Below are 18,702 nucleotides of genomic sequence, written 5' to 3'. Positions count from 1 at the left end.
GCTTTTGCAGAGTTTAATACACAGTAAACTTGCACCTGCTAGTTTCTGCCTGTGTTGGCTGAATTTCCCTGCAGCCTTTGCTGTTCTCCATTTTACGTCGGGGGTTGGCCAACCCAGGTGTCTACACAGCAGTGCTAACCACAGTGCCACCATGGAACCTTGTATTTGTGAGGATGTTCACTGCAGCCATTTGAATGAGAGTCACTACAAGAGGCAGCAAGGAAGCCATTAGAGAAGTTAAGTCTTGGTGAGGTGAAAGCCGACCCTAGGCTTTTGACATCAGTAGGGAAGAAAGAGGTGGAAGAAAGTAAAGTTTGATAACAGAGAAAATGGAGAGTAGAAATCTGTGCTTTCGATCAAGCAGTGCACCATTGATTCTGGGGACGGAGTTCTCCGTTAGCCGCGCCAATATCGAGACAGGCACCGATTTGATGCCAAATCGCAATGCTCCAGCATCTCGACAGCCGCATCAATGCGTTCCGGAGTTCATGTACAGTACACACCATTTGCATATCATTAGCGGGCCCGACCCGGTATTCTGCAGGGCCTCCACGATTCTCCACCTCCGATGGGCACGGTTCACTTGTGCTTTTAAAAAGCATGAAACCAGCGTGGCGGCTGCTGAGGGAGAGAGAGGGGGTACGGAAGGTGTCCAACATCACCATAGTTGGCTGACATTTGTGCTGCTGGCCAGGGGGGGTTCTGCCAGGACTGGGGGTTGTGATGTGGGGTCGGGGTGGATGGACAGGGAACACCATTGCTGCAGCTGGCAAGGCAGCCATGCAGCTGCACATACCGTTAACAGCCCACTTTGAACTTAATGCCACGGGTCATATAGGTGTTCCCCCAAGGCACCCCCTGGGTGCCCTCTGGCCCCAGCTGACTGTATGGGCATGCTCCAGCGCAACAAGTGCCATCTTGTTGGCTGGGATTAGTGTGTGTGGGCATCATAATGTCTATGGGCGGCTGCAGCTTGTCAGCCTCCTGAGTGTCAATCACGGACCCGGCGAATTCCGCACAGTTTTTCTTTGGAATCGATTGTGTTCCTCAACAGTTGCGGAATTGGTCCCGGTGCCGCGCCGGTATTTCTGTTGTAAAAATCCACAAATTCTGCGTTGGTGTCAACATTTAGTCTCAGAAACAGAGAATCCCGCTCAATATCAGATATATGAGATAATAGTGGGAATGTTAATGACATTATTGAGGACAAAAATGTAGAGGAACTGGGATGATACGAAAAATAAGAATTTAGCATAGGTTATCACCTATGATCTAAAACAGGAAATGTTGGACATACTCAGCAAGTCAGACATATCTATGGAGACGGTCAATTACTTTTTTCCGAACTTTTCACTGATGATGTTGACCAATGTCGCCTTATTCAAAGGAGCATAAACAAAAGTAATGATCCTTGGGAAATCTCTGGCCTGCTCCTGCTAATGAATGCTCCAGTACAGGTTTCTCATGTAATCGAATGCTCTTAGCAAAATACCAGATTTCAGTTTCGTAAGTCCCTTCGCCTGACTAATGGTCCCTCTGGAAAAGCACCTTCCACCAATGTGGCCTTTCCATTTTGTGCAACTGCCACTCCTGACCTCTGTGAGTAAGATTTGCAATTTGGTGCTGAGTTAAGGGACTTTTTGGGCTGTAGAATTACACTTAATTGAGATTGGGTATGAACTGCCCAAGCACATTTCTCATGAAAGTCTTATAGTGATGAGAGGTTTTAATCCCATTAGCTGTAAGTGGATTCAGATAGCGTTTTGAATGATCGGGACACTCACAGTGTCACTCACAGTCCTAGTGCCATTGCTTGTTTTCAACAGTTAAATTGCCCACCAAGTGGCTATTCATCAAGTATGTGCATGTCTTTTACATGTGACAAAGTCTTCCTTTCTTAGTTCAGGGGTATGAAGACCAATTGTAACACTTCAAAATAAGTCAAATCTTCATAGACCAGGGTCAAATTCTGGAACCTTCCTGGCCTATATGGGTTCATACTAACTTAACAAGTAAATAATCAGGGGGCCTATCCTCAGTGATTAGAAAATATTATTCCCACTATTTCTCCTCCACGTCAGAAAGTATTTGATGCTAGCTTACCAGAAATCACAGCTGCTGCAATGCAGATGCAGTGGAGGGCGACTATGACCGTTCCTATCTGTCCCATTGCTTCTCCTGCTCGTCCGATGAAGCAGGCATTCAACCTAGCTAGCTCTCTCCTTTTATATAGTGTCGATATGTTTGTCAAGCCAAACGTTGTTGGAAACGAGTGAGGTGCATCCAGTTTCAGAATGAAGCACGAGAGCTGTTTGACATAAGTTCGGTGACTTGAAACTAAACAATACTTAAGTGGATCATGTAGAGTCTCCTGAATGCTCACTAATCCAGAGAAAAAAGCCTTTCCACTTCGAATTCCATTTAGAGAATCTTGAGTTCTTAACCCCTTTGCCACGGTGCAAATCCACTGCAGTTATTTACTCTTTCTGAATTTTATGCAGGACAGTTTATTGGAATCCAGAGGTCAGATATAGTTCAGGACAGTATTCCAAGGCCATGCATGGTTTGGTTTTGTGTAAAGTAAAGTCTACTCTGCCCTTCCCAATCTCACAAGAACATCCCTACTGTAACAGTGTGATTTATTTTCATAAAAGCTTCCTCTCTGTGCTGGCTCTGAACATCTTCATTGATACAAGAGTAGCTCAGTGGCACAGTGGTTAGCATTGCTGCCTACAGTGCTGAGGAACCGGGTTCGAATCCCGGCCCTGGATCACTGTCCGGGTGGAGTTTGCACATTCTCCCTGTGTCTGCGTGGGTTTCACCCCCATAACCCAAAGATGTGCAGGGTAAGTGGATTGGCCACGCTAAATTGCCTCTCAATTGGAAAAAATAATTGGGTACTTTAAAAAAAATTTTTAAATCGTAGTTGAAACGGTGTAGGTATTCTGAATCCACTTTATATTAATCACGTGCCCACAGCACATCACTGAATTGGAAATACATAGTCAATTTCAGTCAGAGAGGCTGCAGGATGGCAGATGTAGAGAAATGTCAAGGGTATAAGCTATGAAGCAACGTTAGAAATTCTGATTGACTTGAAAGATAGTATGTAAATATAACTGACAACCTTGCCTCAGTGATAGTGCTCTTGCCTGAGCCAAAAGGTTGTGAGTCGAAGTACATTGTAGAAATCTGAGTGTAACATCCAGGCTGACTCCTCATTATAGTATTGAGGATGTTCTTCAGTTGAGGTGTTAGTTAAGGCCTTGTCTACAGGTAGATGTAAAGATCCCAATCCCCTAACTGAACAAGAACAGGAGAGGTTTCACTTATGTCCTAACATGGCCAGTATTTAACCTTACCCAATGCTTACAGCAGATGGCCAGGCCATTTATTCAACTGGGGAAGTGGGAGCTTGCTGTGCAAAAAATAGCTGCTGTATGTTCTACATTACAACAGTGACTGCACTTTAAAGGTACTTCATTGGCTGGAAAATGCTTTTGGACATTCTGAATGATGTTATATAAAATGAGTTCTTCCTTTCTATGAAAATGAAAGTTCTTTATTAATATTACCCACAAATTCCAAGCAAGTAAGTCAATATCTTCCTGCACTTGCTGAAGACATTGTTTTCCGCCATATTTGCTGATGGTACAAAGATAGGTAGGAAGCAAATTGTGAGTAGGACATGAGAATTCTGCAAAGGGATATAGATAGGTTAATTGAGTGGGCAAAAATTTGGCACATGGACTATAATGTGGGAAAATATCTGGCAGGAAGAATAGCAAAATGGAATATTATTTAAATTGTGAGAGACTGCAGAATACTGCAAACGAGGGGAATCTGGGTGTCATCTTATATGAATCTAAAATGTTGGCTTGCTAGTACGATAATTAATTACAGTACGAAGTCTTACAACACCAGGTTAAAGTCTAACAGGTTTGTTTCGATGTCACTAGCTTTCGGAGTGCAGCTCCTTCCTCAGGTGAATGAAGAGGTATGTTCCAGAAACACATATATAGACAAATTCAAAGATGCCAAACAATGCTTGGAATGCGACCATTAGCAGGTGATTAAATCTTTACAGATCCAGAGATGGGGTAACCCCAGGTTAAAGAGTTGTGAATTGTGTCAAGCCAGGACAGTTGGTAGGATTTCGCAGGCCAGATGGTGGGAGATGAATGTAATGCGACATGAATCCCAGGTCCCGGTTGAGGCCTGGAGGGGTTGACCCCTCCGGAAGGCCGCTGCCTTAGACTCGACATGTATGCTCAAGCCGTCAGGAGTCGCGTCAATGCCAGATTCATCAGTCGCATTCACAAGACAGCCCCGAACGTCACCCAAGCACAACGCAATGCCATCTGCGCTCTCAAGACCAACCGCAGCATCGTCATCAAACCAGCAGACAAAGGAGGGGCCACTGTCGTACTGAACAGAACGGACTATTGCAAAGAAGTATACCGACAACTGAACAACCAAGAACACTACAGACAGTTACCCGCAGATCCGACCAAGGAACACATCTGCCAACTGAACAGACTGATCAAGCCCTTGGATCCAGATCTTCAGAGCACCCTACGTGCTCTCATCCCACGTACTCCCTGCATTGGAGATCTCTACTGCCTCCCAAAAATACATAAGGCCAACACACCAGGCCGCCCTATCGTTTCAGGCAATGGGACCTTGTGTGAGAACCTCTCTGGCTACATCGAGGGCATCTTGAAACCCATCATACAAGGTACGCCCAGCTTCTGTCGCAACACGACGGACTTCCTACAGAAACCCAGTTGAACCAGGAACATTTCTCGTCACAATGGACGTCTCGGCACTCTACACCAGCATCCCCCATGACGACAGCATTGCTGCAACAGCCTCAGTACTCAACACCGACAACTGCCAATCTCCAGACGCAATTCTGCAACTCATCCGCTTCATTCTGGATCACAACGTCTTCACCTTCGACAACAAGTTCTTCATCCAGATGCACGGAACAGCCATGGGGACCAAATTCGCACCCCAATATGCCAACATCTTCATGCACAAGTTTGAACAGGACCTACTCACCGCACAGGACCTACAACCGACGTGATACACCAGATACATCGATGACATTTTTTTCCTTTGGACCCACGGCGAAGAATCACTGAAACAACTACACGATGACGTTAATAAGTTCCATCCAACCATCAGACTAACCATGGACTACTCTCCAAAATCAGTTGCATTCTTGGACACACTCATCTCCATCAAGGACGGTCACCTCAGCACTTCGCTTTACCGCAAACCCACGGATAACCTCACGATGCTCCACTTCTCCAGCTTCCACCCTAAACACATTAAAGAAGCCATCCCCTATGGACAAGCTCTCCGTATACACAAGATCTGCTCAGACGAGGAGGAACGTAACAGACATCTACAGATGTTGAAAGATGCCCTCGTACGAACGGGATATGGCACTCGACTCATCGATCGACAGTTCCAACGTGCCACAGCGAATAACCGCACCGACCTCCTCAGAAGACAAACATGGGACACAACCGACAGAATACCCTTCGTCGTCCAGTACTTCCCCGGAGCGGAGAAACTACGTCATCTTCTTCACAGCCTTCAACATGTCATTGATGACGATGAATATCTTGCCAAGGTCATCCCCACACCCCCACTACTTGCCTTCAGACAACAGCGCAACCTCAAACAAACCATTGTTTGCAGCAAACTACCCAGTCTTCAGAACAGTGACCACGACACCACACAACCCTGCCATGGCAATCTCTGCAAGACGTGCCAGATCATCGACATGGATACCACTATTACACGTGAGAACACCACCCACCAGGTACGCAGTACATACTCGTGCGACTCGGCCAACATTGTCTACCTCATACGCTGCAGGAAAGGATGTACCGAAACGTGGTACATTGGCGAGACCATGCAGATGCTGCGACAACGAATGAACGGACATCGCGCGACAATCACCAGGCAGGAATGTTCCCTTCCAGTCGGGGAAGACTTCAGCAGTCAAGGGCATTCAGCCTCTGATCTCCGGGTAAGCGTTCTCCAAGGCGGCCTTCAGGACCCGCGACAACGCAGAATCGCCGAGCAGAAACTTATAGCCAAGTTCTGCACACATGAGTGCGGCCTCAACCGGGGCCTGGGATTCATGTCGCATTACATTCCTCCCCCACCATCTGGCCTGCAAAATCCTACCAACTGTCCTGGCTTGACACAATTCACGCCTCTTTAACCTGGGGTTACCCCATCTCTGGATCTGTAAAGATTTAATCACCTGCTAATGGTCGCATTCCAAGCATTGTTTGGCATCTTTGAATTTGTCTATATATATGTTTCTGGAACAGACCTCTTCATTCACCTGAGGAAGGAGCAGCGCTCCGAAAGCTAGTGACATCGAAATAGTGACATTGGGGGCAGCACGGTAGCATAGTGGATAGCACAATTGCTTCACAGCTCCAGGGTCCCAGGTTCGATTCCCGGCTTGGGTCACTGTCTGTGCGGAGTCTGCACGTCCTCCCCGTGTGTGCGTGGGTTTCCTCCGGGTGCTCCGGTTTCCTCCCACAGTCCAAAGATGTGCAGGTTAGGTGGATTGGCCATGTTAAATTGTCCTTAGTGTCCAAAATTGCCCTTAGTGTTGGGTGGGTTACTGGGTTATGGGGATAGGGTGGAGGTGTGGGCTTGGGTAGGGTGCTCTTTCCAAGAGCCGGTGCAGACTCGATGGGCCGAATGGCCTCCTTCTGCACTGTAAATTCTATGAAATGAAATTCTATGAAAAAACCTGTTGGACTTTAACCTGGTGTTGTAAGACTTCGTACTGTGCTCACCCCAGTCCAACGCCGGCATCTCCACATTATGGAATGAAGGGGGGGGTCTCATAGAAAGCTATAAAATTCTAACAGGACAGGACAAAAAGGATGTTCCAGATGGTGGAGGTGACGAGAACCCAGTGGGTCACCGTCTGAGGATACGGGATAGACTGTTTAGGACTGAAGTGAGAAGAAATTTCCTCACCCAGAGTGGTGAACCTGTGAAATCCGCTACCGCAGGAAGTAGCGTATGCTTTCAAGAAGCAGTTAGATATAGCACATGGGGCGAAGGATCAAAGGATATTGGGGGGGAGGTGGGATCAGGCTCTTGAATTGGATAATCAGCTATGATCATAATGAATGACGGAGCAGGTTCAAAGGGCCTCCTCGTGCTCCTATGTTTATTGCAAGAGGGTGGAGTAAGTAGGGAGGTCATGTTGCAACTGTACAGGGCATTGGTGAGAACATACCTATAGTTTTGATCTCCTTACTTAAGGAGATATACTTTCGCTGGAAGCAGTTCATAGGAGGTTCACTACCTTGATTCCTGCATAAAGGGATTGTCTCATCAGGAAAGTGAGAAAGTTTGGTTTGTACTCACTGAAGCTCAGAAGAATGAGAGTTGATCTTATTGAAACATATAAGATGCTGAGTGGGCTTGAAAGGGCAGATGCTGAAATAATGTTTCTCTTTGTGGAAGACTCTAGAATTGGGGGGCACAGTTGCAGAATAAGGCGTTTCCCTTTAAAGATGGAGATGAAGAGGAATTTCTTCTTTCAGAGGATCGTTGATCTTTGCAATTCTCTATCCCGGAGAACAGTGGAGGCTTTCTCATTGAATATATTCAAGGGAGAGTTAGACAATTTTTTTTTGTTAAATTTAGAGTGCCCAATAATTGTTTTCCAATTAAGAGGTAATTTAGCGTGGCAAATCCACCTAGCTTGCACATTTTTAGTTGTGGGGGCGAAACCCACGCAAACACGGGGAGAATGTGCAAACTCCACACAGACAGTGATCCAGAGCCGGGACCGAACCTGGGATCTCGGCGCCGTGAGGCCGCAGTGCTACCACTGCGTCACCGTGCTGCCCTGTTAGACAATTTTTGATCTAAAAGGAAGTTAAGGATTGTGGCAGGCAGGAAGGAAAGTAGAGTTAGGGCCACATTTATCGGGTAGCACGATAGCACAAGTGGATAGCACTGTGGCTTCACAGCGCCAGGGTCCCAGGTCCGATTCCCCACTGGGTCACTGTCTGTACAGAGTCTGCACGTTCTCCCCGTGTCTGCGTGGGTTTCATCCGGGTGCTCCGGTTTCCTCCCACAGTCCAAAGACATGCAGGTTAGGTGGATTGGCCATGGATAAATTGCCCTTAGTGACCAAAAAGGTTAGGAGGGGTTATTGGGTTACGGGGATAAGGTGGAAGTGAGGGCTTAAGTGTGTCGGTGTAAACTCGATGGACTGAATGGCCTCCTTCTACACTGTATGTTCTATGTTCCACAGTCAGATTAGCCATGATCTTATTGAATAGAGGAGCAGACTCCGGGAGCCAAATGTCTTCCTCCTGCACCTATTCCTTGTGTTCAACTTTTTTATTAGAGATGAGTTCATGTAATTAGGAGAAATGAGTCTTTATTTTGACAATGAAAATAATTGGCAAGCAAACAAATGGTACAAATTTAGTCAGTGAAAAAAGATTTGAAAGTGTAAATAAATTTTCTTTCAAAAATGTGGCAACATTACTGTGATAAAAGGTTTCTGTCCTGATACTGGAAAAATATGTCTCCTTGTCTTTGTAACACATGAATTACTTAAATAAATATGTTCCGTAATGTTTGAGTGTGCTATCACTAAGTCAGTGAACAATGCAGACCCAAATCTCAAGAGCCTGTCTACTTGTGGAGTTACAAAGAGCAATGACGCATTTGTGAACAGACACTTGATCTTTCAAGTTTTTTGGAGATGTTTGAGAGGGTGATCATACCACATGCTGCTAGGGCTGAGGACGTTGACCAATGAGACTGGGTGACCATCAACATACAAGACAGGAAGCAGCAGGTGAGTGTACATTAGATAATCTGAGGACCTGAAAACCAATCTCAGTAGCAGGGATGTGGACAAAAAGAATGACACAGAGCCAGATACTTATCAATGATTATAAAGTATTGGAAAATGAGTATTTTTTCATTCATTCATGGGATATTGCTGTCAAGGCTATCATTTGTTGACCATTCCTAATTTCCCTTGATAGGGTGGTGTTGAACTGTATTCTTAAACCATGTAGGATTTGGGAACGGTTACTCAGATAATGGTTCTATACACAAATGCCTCACTCCTGTTCCTACTTACAGATCCTAAAGCACCAGCAGCCATCCAGAATCTACTTTCCAGCTAAGGCTATTGCATAATGATGTGATTGCACCGGAAAGGGTGCAGAGGAGATTCACCAGGATGTTGCCTTGGCTGGAGCACTTCAGCTATGAAGAGAGACTGTTTAGGCAGGGGCTGCTTTCCTTAGAGCAGAGAAGGCTGTGAGGGAGCAAGATAGAGGTGTACAGAATTATGAGGGACAGAGGTAGGGTAGATAGGAAATAACTTTTCCCCTTCGTAGAGGGGTCAATAACCAGGGGCCATAGATTTAGGGTAAAGATCATGAAATTTGGTGGGGATTTGAGGAAAAACCTTTTCACCCAGACGGATGGTGGAAATCTGGAACTTACTACCTGAAAGGGTGGTAGAGGCAGGAACCCTCACACTAAGGCATTTGGATGAGCACTTGAAATGCTTTAGCATACAAGGCTACGGACCAAGTGAGGGAAAATGGGATTAAAATAGATAGGTGGTTGATGACAGAGACGATGGGCCCAAGGGCCTCTTTCCGTGCTGTGAAACTCTATGACTAACCACTGTAGTCATATAGTGATGGTACTCCTATAGTATTGTTAATGCGCTAATGCCAGGATTTGATCCAGCATCAACAAGGGAATGGTAATATATTTTGAAGTCAGAATTGGAGTGGAACTTACAGCTAGTGATGTTCCCAAATATTCCCATTCCTAGTACACCAATGGGGAAACAAAGATACTTGTAAGAATAGGCGAGTGGCCATTGTAGGAGGTTCTACAGCAGGGCGAATAGTTTCTATTATAGACATGATCCAGAATCCTGAATGATATGCCTCTTCCTGGGTGTCAGGCTCCAGCACATCAATAATAATAACAATCTTTATTCGTGCCACAAGAAAATCCCCTAGTCGCCACACTCCAGCGCCTATTCGTGTACATTGCGGGAGAATTCAAAATATCCAATTCACCTAACAAGCACGTCTTTCGGGACTTGAGAGAGGAAACCGGAGCACACGGAGGAAATCCGTGCAGACACGAGGAGAATGTGCAAACTCCACACAGTGGAGGGCAGGAAGGAAAGTAGAGTTAGGGCCACATTTATCGAGCAGCACGATAGCACAAGTGGATAGCACTGTGGCTTCACAGCGCCAGGGTCCCAGGTTCGATTCCCCACTGGGTCACTGTCTGTGCGGAGTCTGCACGTTCTCCCCGTGTCTGCGTGGGTTTCCTCCGGGTGTCCGGTTTCCTCCCACAGTCCAAAGACATGCAGGTTAGGTGGATTGGCCATGCCAAATTGCCCTTAGTGACCGGAGGGGTTATTGGGTTACGGGGAAAAGATGGAAGCGAGGGCTTAAGTGGGTCGGTGTAAACTCGATGGGCTGACTGGCCTCCTTCTACACTGTATGTTCTATGTTCCACAGTCAGATTAGGCATGATCTTATTGAATAGAGGAGCAGACCGGATCCGGGAGCCAAATGGCTTCCTCCTGCACCTATTCCTTGTGTTCAACTTTTTTATTAGAGATGAGTTCATGTAATTAGGAGAAATGAGTCTTTATTTTGACAATGAAAATAATTGGCAAGCAAACAAATGGTACAAAGTTAGTCAGTGAAAAAAGATTTGAGAGTGTAAATAAATTTTCTTTAAAAAATGTGGGAAAATTACTGTGATTAAACAAAGGTTTCTGTCCTGATACTGGAAAAATCTGTCTCCTTGTCTTTGTAACACATGAATTACTTAAATAAATATGTTCCGTAATGTTTGAGTGTGCTATCACTAAGTCAGTGAACAATGCAGACCCAAATCTCAAGAGCCTGTCTACTTGTGGAGTTACAAAGAGCAATGACGCATTTGTGAACAGACACTTGATCTTTCAAGTTTTTTGGAGATGTTTGAGAGGGTGATCATACCACATGCTGCTAGGGCTGAGGACGTTGACCAATGAGACTGGGTGACCATCAACATACAAGGCAGGAAGCAGCAGGTGAGAGTACATTAGATAATCTGAGGACCTGAAAACCAATCTCAGTAGCAGGGATGTGGACAAAAAGAATGACACAGAGCCAGATACTTATCAATGATTATAAAGTATTGGAAAATGAGTATTTTTTCATTCATTCATGGGATATTGCTGTCAAGGCTATCATTTGTTGACCATTCCTAATTTCCCTTGATAGGGTGGTGTTGAACTGTATTCTTAAACCATGTAGGATTTGGGAACGGTTACTCAGATAATGGTTCTATACACAAATGCCTCACTCCTGTTCCTATTTACAGATCCTAAAGCACCAGCAGCCATCCAGAATCTACTTTCCAGCTAAGGCTATTGCATAATGATGTGATTGCACCGGAAAGGGTGCAGAGGAGATTCACCAGGATGTTGCCTTGGCTGGAGCACTTCAGCTATGAAGAGAGACTGTTTAGGCAGGGGCTGCTTTCCTTAGAGCAGAGAAGGCTGTGAGGGAGCAAGATAGAGGTGTACAGAATTATGAGGGACAGAGGTAGGGTAGATAGGAAATAGCTTTTCCCCTTCGTAGAGGGGTCAATAACCAGGGGCCATAGATTTAGGGTAAAGATCATGAAATTTGGTGGGGATTTGAGGAAAAACCTTTTCACCCAGACGGATGGTGGAAATCTGGAACTTACTACCTGAAAGGGTGGTAGAGGCAGGAACCCTCACACTAAGGCATTTGGATGAGCACTTGAAATGCTTTAGCATACAAGGCTACGGACCAAGTGAGGGAAAATGGGATTAAAATAGATAGGTGGTTGATGACAGAGACGATGGGCCCAAGGGCCTCTTTCCGTGCTGTGAAACTCTATGACTAACCACTGTAGTCATATAGTGATGGTACTCCTATAGTATTGTTAATGCGCTAATGCCAGGATTTGATCCAGCATCAACAAGGGAATGGTAATATATTTTGAAGTCAGAATTGGAGTGGAACTTACAGCTAGTGATGTTCCCAAATATTCCCATTCCTAGTACACCAATGGGGAAACAAAGATACTTGTAAGAATAGGCGAGTGGCCATTGTAGGAGGTTCCACAGCAGGGCGAATAGTTTCTATTATAGACATGATCCAGAATCCTGAATGATATGCCTCTTCCTGGGTGTCAGGCTCCAGCACATCAATAATAATAACAATCTTTATTCGTGCCACAAGAAAATCCCCTAGTCGCCACACTCCAGCGCCTGTTCGTGTACATTGCGGGAGAATTCAAAATCTCCAATTCACCTAACAAGCACGTCTTTCGGGACTTGAGAGAGGAAACCGGAGCACCCGGAGGAAACCCGCGCAGACACGAGCAGACTCTGCACAGACAGTGACCCAAGCGGGGAATCGAACCCGGGTCCTTGGTGCTGAGTTATGGGAAGGAGAGCAGCCAGAGGCTGTGCTCTTTGAAGGGACAAATAATATAGTTGGGGTGGTAATTTCTAGATTGTTCCTAGTGTCCAGCATTGGACCAGTCTGGGAGAGATAGATTAGAATTGCCAATGCTTGGCCGGAAGAATGGTGGAGAAGATTTCTGGGACACTTTTGCGGCTAGGAAAAGTTGTACAGATCGCCTAATCTTCACCTAAACTGGAATGGCATCCAGATTCTTGCTGAAAGGGTAAATAAGATAGTGGGGAAAGGTGTAAACTATTTTGTGGGGCTGGGTAGAGAGAATCCACAGAATAAGTAAAAATGTTTAAGAATAAATGCATCCACACATATGTGTTGAATCCAGGTGGGGGGACCTACTTTCCAGCTGCGGCTGGTACGTAGCAATCACCAGGGGAAGTTCTGGCTAAGTTTTCACTTTCCGAACTTAGGGATGTTGAAGTGCTACAACCTCATCATTCCCCCAGCATAAATCATCTCCAACACAGAATCAAATGGGCTCTTCCCATTCTCTTTGCCTTCGTACCACGTAGATTATTTATCCATTTAGTTTGTAACTGGGGACAACACCAGTTACAGGGTTTGCACAACATTAGCCCCTACCCTGAAATACCCACATTATAAAACTACAATTCATACATCCTGTGGTTTCAAAAGGGGTTATATAAATACTATTTTTTTTCTTTCTTTCTCACATGTCAGTAAGAACAAAGACAGGGGTCACAGAGATTATGTCAGCAGAAAAAATATAGCAGAAGGGCCAATAACCAGGGGCATGCCTTTAAAGGAATTGGTAGAAGGATTAAAGGGAAATTGAGATTTTTTCCCCCCCCTCAACGGGTAGTGGAGGTCCACAGCTCACTGCCTGAAATGATCGAGATACAAATTTTCATCATTTGAAGAGCCTTAACCAACAAAGGCAAGAACCAAGAGCTGGAAAGTGGGGTTAGGCTGTGTAGTTTTCTTTTAGCCAGGAGAAAGTTTTAATGTCCCCCTTCTGTGTTATAAATTTGTGAGCATTTTGCAAAAAAAACTTACAGAAAAGATAAATGGCCAACATGAGCAACATTGTGGCACCTTAAGCAAGGTTATATTTATATGAAAAGGACTTGCACTTGCTATCGCCTTTCAAGATAAGGGAAGCACAGTGGTTAGCACTGCTGCCTCACAGCACCAGAGACCCGGGTTTAATTCCAACCTCGGATGACTGTCTGCTTGCAGTTTGCACGTTCTCTGTCTGTGTTTCCTCCGGGTGCTCCAGGTTCCTCCCACAGATGTGCAGGTTAGGTAGATTGGCCATGGTAAATTGCTCCTAGGTGGGCTTACAGGGATAGATTGGGGAATTGGACCGAGATAGGGTGCTCTTTCAGAGTGTCGGCGGAGACTCAATGGGCCGAATGGCCTCCTTTTGCACTGTAGGTATTCTATGATGATTCTTCTGTGAAGACCTCAGTGTTTTACTGCTAACAAACAATGCGTTCTGCATCAGGAATGCTGAATGTCATCCTGGTATCAGTATCATTTCGGAATGAAAAGGTTGTGGATTTAAGGAACAATTTAGGACCTCAGAACATAATCTGGGCTAATATTCCAATGCACGACAGAGGGAGTAGTAAATTGCTAGAGATGTTGTTCTTCGGACGAGTCATTAAACTGCCTATCCCAGAGAGCTAGATGATCAATAAGTTCCCATTGCACTACTTTGTGGAAAAGCATCAAGATTTCCCTGGTATTTTTGTGCAACATTCTTTTACTTCAACCAATTGTTCATGTACCTCAGTACTATTTATCCTTTGGAGTACAAAATGGTTGCCATATTTGTGAACTGCATTTCATAGTCATTCACTGTATAAACTGCTGAGATGTTTCTGAGAGATGTGATAAGAGTATTACATATATTGCGTATTTATCGAGCATTTATCGTCGACCATCTGAGAAGGTGATGAGCTGCCTTCTTGTACCGCTGTAGTCATTGTGGTAAAGGTGCTCCCATAATTGTTTGTTAGAGAGTTCAGGATTTTGAGCCAGTGACAATCAAGGATGAGCAATATGTGTCCCAGATGGGTTGATCAGAGGCTTGGAAGTGAAGTCGGACACGATGAATTTCCAGTCCCATACTCCCCTTGTCTTTCTAAATGGTGGACATCATGGATTTGGGTTGATTGAGGCATGGCAATTTGATACAGTGCATTCTGCATATGGTACTCACTCAAGCCACAGTATCATGGCGGTGGAGGATATGGATGTTTAAGTTGGAGAATGGGAATCGTGGACTGTTTTGTCTTGGATAGCTTTAAGCATCTTCAGTTTTAGTGCAGCTTATTTATGTGGCAAAAGTGTTACTTGCCACTTATCAGTCCAAACCTGGATGTTGTCTAAGTCTTGTTGAATGTGGGCATGGACTGCTTCATTGTTTGAGGAATTATCAATGTAGATGAACACTGCGTAATCATCAGCAAACAACCGTATAGCAGACCTCATAATGGAGGGAAGCTCATTACCGAAGGTAATTCAGAGTAGTTCAGATTTGGATGCTGCCCTGAGGAAATCTTGCAGCGATGTCCCGTGGCTGAAATTATTGGCCTTCAACAACTGCATAGATCTTCCTTGGTGACTGGCATGATTCCATGATTTATTGCATTAGTTTGAGAAGTAGATAGAGTATTACATAAAACATGGAAAAGTGTACCTCAGGTAGTTCTCACTGCTTCTTACAAGCAGTAACTCCAACTGTTCCATCTTCGTCTTTGTTAACATTCCCACATAGCCGTGCCTGAAGTGTCTCGGTGCTTTTTTAAAATTCATTTACGGGATGTTGGCGCCGCTGGTTGGGCCAGCATTTATTGCCCATCCCTAGTTGCCCTTCAGAAAGAGGTGATGAGTTGCCTTCTTGAACCACTGCAGTCCTTGAGGTGTAGGTACATGCACTGTACTATTAGGGATGAATGTTGCCCCAGCGACAGTGAAGGAGCGACGATATATTTCCAAGTCAGGTGAGTGACTTGGAGGGGGATCTCCAGATGGTGGGGTTCCCAGGTATCTGCTGCTCTTGTCCGAGATGGTAGTGGTCTTGGAAGGCGTTGTCTAAGTAATCTTGGTGAGTTACTGCAGTGCATCTTGTAGATGGTACACATGGCTGCCACTGTTCCGTCGGTGGTGAAGGGTTTGAATGTTTGTGGAAGGGGGAGCAATCAAGCAGGCTGCCTTGTGTCTTGTAGATGGTGGACAGGCTTTGGGGGTCAGGAGATGATTTACTCACCGTAGGATTCCTTGCCTTTGACCTGCCCTGTTAGCCACAGTATTAATGTGACTGGTCCAATTTAATGATCAATGGTAACCCCCCCAGGATGTTGATTGTGGAGGATTCAGCGATAGTAATGCCATTGAATATCAAAGAGCGGTGGTTAGATCCTCACTTCTAGGAGATGGTCATTGCCTAGCACTTACGTGGCGCAAATGTAACTTGCCACTTGTCAGCCTAAGCCTGGATATTGTCCAGGTCTTGCTGCATTTGGACATGGACTGCTTCATTATCTGAGGAGTCACAAATGGTGCTGAACATTGTGCAGACATCCGCAAACATCCCCACTTCTGACTTTGTGACAGAACAGAGGTCATTGATGAAGCAGTTGAAGCTGGTTGGGCCAAGGACACTACCCTGAGAAACTCCTGCTGTGATATCCTGGAGTTGAGATGATTGACTTCCAACCACCGCAACCATCTGCCTTTGTGCCAGGTATGACTCCAACCAGCGGAGAGTTTTCCCCCTGATTCCCATTGACTCCAGTTTAGCTAGGGCTCCTTGATGCCATACTTGGCCAAATGCTGTCATGATGTCAAGGGCAGTCACTCTCACCTCACATCTAGCATTCAGCTCTTTTGTCCATGTTTGAACCAAGGTAACGAGATCAGGAGCTGAGTGACCCTGGCGGAACTCAAACTGAGCATCAGTGAGCAGGTTATTGCTGAGTAAGTGCCGCTTGATAGCACTGTTGATGACTCCTTCCATCACTTTGCTGATGATGGAGAGTAGACTGAAAGGGCGGTAATTGGCTGGGTTAGATTTGTCCTGTTTTTTATATATAGGACACACCTGGGCAATTTTCCACATTGTCGGGTACATAGAACATAGAAAATACAGCACAGAACAGGCCCTTCAGCCCACGATGTTGTGCCGAACCTTTGTCCTAGATTAATCATAGATTATCATTGAATTTACAGTGCAGAAGGAGGCCATTCGGCCCCCTGAGCCTGCACCGGCTCCTGGAAAGAGCACCCCACCCAAACCCAACACCTCCACCCAACACCAAGGGCAATTTTGTACATTAAGGGCAATTTATCATTGGCCAATTCACCTAACCACATCTTTGGACTGTGGGAGGAAACCGGAGCACCCGGAGGAAACCCACGCAGACACGGGGAGGACGTGCAGACTCCGCACAGACAGTGACCCAAGCCGGAATCGAACCTGGGACCCTGGAGCTGGGAAGCATTGTGCTATCCACAATGCTACCGTGCTGCCCTTAAGAACAAATAAATCTACACTATATCATTTTACCGTAATCCATGTACCTATCCAATAGCTGCTTGAAGGTCCCTAATGTTTCCGACTCAACTACTTCCACAGGTAGTGCATTCCATGCCCCCACTACTCTCTGGGTAAAGAACCTACCTCTGATATCACTCCTATATCTTCCACCTTTCACCTTAAATTTATGTCCCCTTGTAATGGTTTGTTCCACCCGGGGAAAAAGTCTCTGACTGTCTACTCTATCTATTCCCCTGATCATCTTATAAACCTCTATCAAGTCGCCCCTCATCCTTCTCCGTTCTAATGAGAAAAGGCCTAGCACCCTCAACCTTTCCTCGTAAGACCTACTCTCCATTCCAGGCAACATCCTGGTAAATCTTCTTTGCACCTTTTCCAAAGCTTCCACATCCTTCCTAAAATGAGGCGACCAGAACTGTACACAGTACTCCAAATGTGGCCTTACCAAAGTTTTGTACAGCTGCATCATCACATCACGGCTCTTAAATTCAATCCCTCTGTTAATGAACGCGAGCACACCATAGGCCTTCTTCACAGCTCTATCCACTTGAGTGGCAACTTTCAAAGATGTATGAACATAGACCCCAAGATCTCTCTGCTCCTCCACATTGCCAAGAACTCTACCGTTAACCCTGTATTCCGCATTCATATTTGTCCTTCCAAAATGGACAACCTCACACTTTTCAGGGTTAAACTCCATCTGCCACTTCTCAGCCCAGCTCTGCATCCTATCTATGTCTCTTTGCAGCTGACAACAGCCCTCCTCACTATCCACAACGCCACCAATCTTCGTATCGTCTGCAAATTTACTGACCCACCCTTCAACTCCCTCATCCAAGGCATTAATGAAAATCACAAACAGCAGAGGACCCAGAACTGATCCCTGCTGTACGCCACTGGTAACTGGGATCCAGGCTGAATATTTACCATCCACCACCACTCTCTGACTTCTATCGGTTAGCCAGTTCGTTATCCAACTGGCCAAATTTCCCGCTATCCCATGCCTCCTTACTTTCTGCATAAGCCTACCATGGGGAACCTTATCAAATGCCTTACTAAAATCCATGTACACTACATCCACTGCTTTACCTTCATCCACATGCTTGGTCACCTCCTCAAAGAATTCAATAAGACTTGTAAGGCAAGACCTACCCCTCACAAATCCGTGCTGACTATCCCTAATCAAGCAGTGTCTTTCCAGATGCTCAGAAATCCTATCCTTCAGTACCCTTTCCATTACTTTGCCTACCACCGAAGTAAGACTAACTGGCCTGTAATTCCCAGGGTTATCCCTAGTCCCTTTTTTGAACAGGGGCACGACATTCGCCACTCTCCAATCCCCTGGTACCACCCCTGTTGACAGTGAGGACGAAAAGATCATTGCCAACGGCTCTGCAATTTCACCTCTTGCTTCCCATAGAATCCTTGGATATATCCCATCAGGCCCGGGGGACTTGTCTATCCTCAAGTTTTTCAAAATGCCCAACACATCTTCCTTCCTAACAAGTATTTCCTCGAGCTTACCAATCTGTTTCACACTGTCCTCTCCAACAATATCGCCCCTCTCATTTGTAAATACAGAAGAAAAGTACTCGTTCAAGACCT

At 45.4% G+C, this 18,702-nt stretch overlaps 1 protein-coding gene across 1 annotated transcript in view; it reads right to left on the bottom strand.

Moving 5' to 3' along the window:
• Positions 1-15,029, bottom strand: part of tg (thyroglobulin) — a 613,433-nt gene extending 598,404 nt beyond the window's left edge. The window contains exons 1-2 of the mRNA XM_072468601.1: positions 14,896-15,029; positions 7,289-7,365 (exon numbers count right to left, since the gene is read on the bottom strand). Coding sequence (XP_072324702.1) covers positions 7,289-7,365; positions 14,896-15,029 — 211 coding nt within the window. The remainder of the gene's footprint in view (positions 1-7,288; positions 7,366-14,895) is intronic.
• Between the last annotated feature and the right edge of the window lie 3,673 nt (positions 15,030-18,702).

Source organism: Scyliorhinus torazame, chromosome 11 (genome assembly GCF_047496885.1).
Source record: "Scyliorhinus torazame isolate Kashiwa2021f chromosome 11, sScyTor2.1, whole genome shotgun sequence".
In the NCBI taxonomy this organism is placed as follows: Eukaryota; Metazoa; Chordata; class Chondrichthyes; order Carcharhiniformes; family Scyliorhinidae; genus Scyliorhinus; species Scyliorhinus torazame.
Note: the sequence above shows the minus strand (reverse complement) of the source record. Positions and strands in the feature narration are given on the sequence as shown.